The 4,505-nt window shown below is 44.2% G+C and overlaps 1 protein-coding gene across 1 annotated transcript in view; it reads right to left on the bottom strand.

Annotated features, from left to right (window-relative positions):
- The window catches only part of VARS (valyl-tRNA synthetase), a 34,495-nt gene that overhangs the window by 18,506 nt on the left and 11,484 nt on the right, over window positions 1-4,505 (bottom strand). Inside the window, exons 9-15 of the mRNA XM_018560656.1 lie at window positions 3,780-3,944; window positions 3,609-3,690; window positions 3,412-3,531; window positions 2,759-2,873; window positions 2,562-2,650; window positions 2,365-2,455; window positions 1,785-1,909 (exon numbers count right to left, since the gene is read on the bottom strand). Coding sequence (XP_018416158.1) covers window positions 1,785-1,909; window positions 2,365-2,455; window positions 2,562-2,650; window positions 2,759-2,873; window positions 3,412-3,531; window positions 3,609-3,690; window positions 3,780-3,944 — 787 coding nt within the window. The remainder of the gene's footprint in view (window positions 1-1,784; window positions 1,910-2,364; window positions 2,456-2,561; window positions 2,651-2,758; window positions 2,874-3,411; window positions 3,532-3,608; window positions 3,691-3,779; window positions 3,945-4,505) is intronic.

Genomic DNA, 4,505 nt, shown 5'->3' with positions numbered 1-4,505 from the left:
CGGGTTTCATGGCAGCTGAAACCCGGACACAAGATGTCAGGCAGACAGGGGCAACCAAAATTAAGATAGGGGCTGCTGGCCCCCCACTGAAAATAGTTTTGACTGTGATCTTTACATATTAGTGGGGGGCGCTATTTATATATGAATAAGCCACGACTCATTCTCCGAAGCAAAATTCCGTGCGTCACTAGAGTGTTCGGGTTTCACTGGAAGAAAAGGTGGCAACCCTACTGCAGTGGGGCCTGTGCTTCAGTATTGTTGCCATATCCTGTTTCCTGTAAACCAGTAACCAGTATCCTGTTTCTGCCTTAGACCCTGACTCCTGACCCTTACCCCTGAGGTCTCCCGATCTGTGGCTCCCGGCCCTTGCCGTTTGTATATAGTGTGGCTCTTATTTGTTTCTTGCGGGTGGTGGTGGGATTGTCTGTGTTTATGTGGTTTGCTATATCCATTTAACCAGGGCTCAAAATTTCCACTCGCCCCCTCGCAATTTGCGAGTGAAAATTGCGAGGGGGCGAGAGGAAATGAAGCCATTGAGTCAGACACTCAGTCATGGACCGAGTGCCTGATGCCTGATGACTTGCTCCTATGCTTCTGCCCACAGCCGTGCATCTTCCCATATTAAAGATGGCTGCATGACGGCAGCCATCTTTACTAAGGTCCGTTCTTGTATCCTAGCTCTTGTATACCCCCTACGTGACACACTCACCCACTGCTGTCACGGTGGCGCTGTAAAAGTGAAACTACAGCTCCCATAATCCCACTGCTGTCACGGTGGCGCTGTAAAAGTGAAACTACAGCTCCCATAATCCTCGGTGCACAGGCAGGAAGTTATATAACTTCCTGCCTGTGCACCGAGGATTATGGGAGCTGTAGTTTCACTTTTACAGCGCCACCGTGACAGCAGTGGGATTATGGGAGCTGTAGTTTCACTTTTACAGCGCCACCGTGACAGCAGTGGGTGAGTGTGTCACGTAGGGGGTATACAAGAGCTAGGATACAAGAACGGACCTTAGTAAAGATGGCTGCCGTCATGCAGCCATCTTTAATATGGGAAGATGCACGGCTGTGGGCAGAAGCATAGGAGCAAGTCATCAGGCATCAGGCACTCGGTCCATGACTGAGTGTCTGACTCAATGGCTTCATTTCCACTCGCCCCCTCGCAATTTTCACATGCAAATTGCGAGGGGGCGAGTGGAAATTTTGAGCCCTGATTTAGGCTATATGGTATCCCCCTGGCCTCTAATAGCCATGGGTGTGGAGGAATTCAAAATCTTAGGACTTGTGTGTGGACACAACTTCTCCGCAGTTCATTGCTATAAGAGGCAAGCAGAGGCACAGCCGCAGCGTATCTTCTACAGACCCACAAAGGCCTTTAAAGTAGGACAATTCTTTGAATATTTACAAACAACAAAATCGGTTACCCGATTATAGTCTACCAGAATTCTGCCATTGGAGACCATAGAAAAAATTAGTTTAGGTCAAAGTTGTTAAAATAAACCTCTGTGAGGGAGGCTCTCATAGATCAGAGTTAGGACCACACTACACAGAGCAGCCTTGCCTTGACTAGGCTGTGTAGCTGCCATATATTTTGCAAAAGTTGTGCAACTGAAACTTCTGTTTTTAGGTTGTGAGACAGTGTAATGTTTTTTTTGAAGGCTAGCTGGTAACTGCACTGGGACATTTTTGTGTTTGAGTTCTTTAAATGATTCTGGTCTTATCAGAAAAGACAAAACCTCCAAGGCAAGAAATAGTCGCATTGCACTCTCCCCAAGTTTCCTTACCAAGAATGGCTGGGGTACATTGACCAGCAGACCGTTATCATCCATGATGTTAATAAAATCCAAGGAGTGTCGCAGCCCCACCTCGTAATCTGTCTGATCATGGGCTGGAGTGATCTTCACCGCTCCTGCAATAGGGTAAAATGCAGACAAGAATGGGTAACGGTGTGCAGGAGAAAAAAAAGGGTCCAAGCTAAAATAACAGGTGGAGGAGCAGAGGAGTATATTTTAAAGTCCATCTAACCTGCAAGTTGGCATGAATATGAAACTTAATTTCCCTCTTCTTTTAATGGTAAATGCAGTAGACAGTACTGGAGGTGGTGGGATAGACTGTGCATGTATTTTATATTAATTGCCGAAGCTTCTGCAGATACATTAATGTGTAAAAATCACTCTCTTCCCACCCGTTGCTATGGTTGTAATTAGGCATGCTTGGCTTTTAAGTTGAGTAGCCGTTACTATAGACTTAGGTAAGTTCTTTAAATATTCCTACAAACGAATCCATTAGAAGACACAGGAATTATGTCATTTACTGGAATCTACTGACCGACCAGCCTGAAATTAGACTTCAGTATCTACTAACCTGTGCCAAAACTCATATCCACAAACTCATCAAAGACAATCGGTAGAAGGCGGTTTGCGAACGGATGGACAACACTCTTTCCTTTCAGATGCTGCAACAATCAGAGATAGGATGTTATATATGGGCACACTGCTCATCAGCTTTTCTAAAACTTGTAGGACTTTGGTGCCAACACAGCTTCTGAGAGCTATTCTCACCTGATAACGTTGATCCTGGGGATGGACAGCCACCGCTGTGTCACCCAGCATGGTCTCCACTCGAGTTGTTGCCACCACAACCTCTTCACCTAGAAAGAAGAAGACAAGTCTCACTAGGTGGAAAATAAAACATCCAAGTATACAGAAAATGGGAAGGCCTGCAAAAGTTTGATATGGATTGTCAACATTAATGTTACTCTCACCTGTATTTTGTACTTTGTAAGCAAAGGAAACCAGCACCCCAAACTCCACACCCTCCTTGTACCCAGGCACAGGCAGCACTGTACTACCAGTCAGTTCCTTCTTATCCACCTAAAAAAAACACATGCATAACCTTTATCTAAGTAGTCCTCAGTTACATTGTCACAAAACGCTTCTTTGTTCTCTACTTTGTTCTCCTTGAGTTTCCCCAATATGAAGGAGCACATGTGTGAAACAGTATGAAGTTTTTGTTTTTTTCTGCGAGTATGAATTTAGACAGCCAACATGACCAAGGTTGAAGCAATACAAAAATATTTTCAAAACCAACCAACATTAACATAAAATACTAAAGTCCACTTCTTTCAGATGTTTGGGGAAAACCATAGAGACTTACCCAACCAACTATCACAAACCACTGGCTAGGTTACCACTTAATCACTGATGTGGTCTCCCATTACCACCGATGACCACAGACCTCATCAGAGCCCATTATTATAGGAAAAGTTAAGGCAGTTTATTTAACAAATATTAAAACGTTATATAACACGGTGTACATTATCTAGACAGGAGTTTCACTTTATGATACAAAAGCAGACTAAAGTTACATTTTTGACCTGTGAAGCCTCCAGTCTTTCTTACTGCTCCTCACCTCTATATCTGATATAGCGGAGTTCAGCGTACATGACCAGTTGACAAGCCTCTTGCTACGATAGATTACCCCGACCTCGTGAAGGCGAATGAAGGCTTCCTGTACAGCATGTGATAGTTTCTAAAGGAGGAACAGGGGGTCATAAGTACTACCAACAGCATTGTCTGAGCACACTTAGAGACAAGACATCTCCTCACCGGCTCCATGGTGAAACAGGCTCTATCCCAATCCAGTGAGCTACCCAGGATCCTTAGCTGGTGATAGATTCTGTCACCTTTCCTGAAAGAACATCAGAATGATGTAACTACGAGGGTTAAAATATAATAATGGGAATAAAACTACTTCCCCCCCTACCAACTGTGACTTACTCAGTCTTCCATTTCCACACCTCATCTATAAATGTTTGTCTACCCAGATCATGACGGGTTTTTCCATGCTCTCTCCAAAGCTTCTTCTCCACAACTACCTGGGTGGCAATTCCAGCATGGTCACATCCTGGATTCCACAAGGTCAGCTCACCGCGCATGCGATGCCTGGAAGTATAAGAAGAACCTTTAATACAACCCCTAGCTGTTGTGATATAAATATAAGGGGGTCTTGGAGAAATTCTAGAGGACCCCTACAGTTTTTCTACATTCAGTCAGAGTAGGGAGAAGTTAAGGGGTTTGTTTTTCTCCACTTCACTATTTGTCCCGGTGACTGTAGTCACTGGTAAAGAAAGTTAAGGGAAAGCTAAACTTTTACAATTTTCACCAGATCAGGAGTCAGGGAGATATCTCCCAATGGGGTCACCTGTTCCAGTGACCACTGTGCTTTCAAGACATTACAGCTGAACTCAACAGAAATCCAAAAACACAGATCAATGCAGCTCTGTATTCATTAATACAACAAAGTACATATAAAAAGTCACCCAATTCCCCACTCCCAGTGCATAGAACCGAGTCCCCGCCAAGTACTTCTGTACTCACCTCCTCCTATAGCTGCAGCCTCCTGTTCTGTTAACAGCCTGGCTGGCAAAAAACCTAGTGTTGGGTATGTCCCAATCAAGCCTATAGAACTTTACTGCGCTCAGCATTTGATTTTTTTTTTTTTTT

Source organism: Nanorana parkeri, unplaced genomic scaffold, assembly GCF_000935625.1.
Source record: "Nanorana parkeri isolate BGI_ZX_2015 unplaced genomic scaffold, ASM93562v1 scaffold470, whole genome shotgun sequence".
NCBI lineage: Eukaryota > Metazoa > Chordata > Amphibia > Anura > Dicroglossidae > Nanorana > Nanorana parkeri.
The sequence above is the reverse complement of the archived record's forward strand: the minus strand, read 5'-3'. Positions and strand labels throughout refer to the sequence as shown.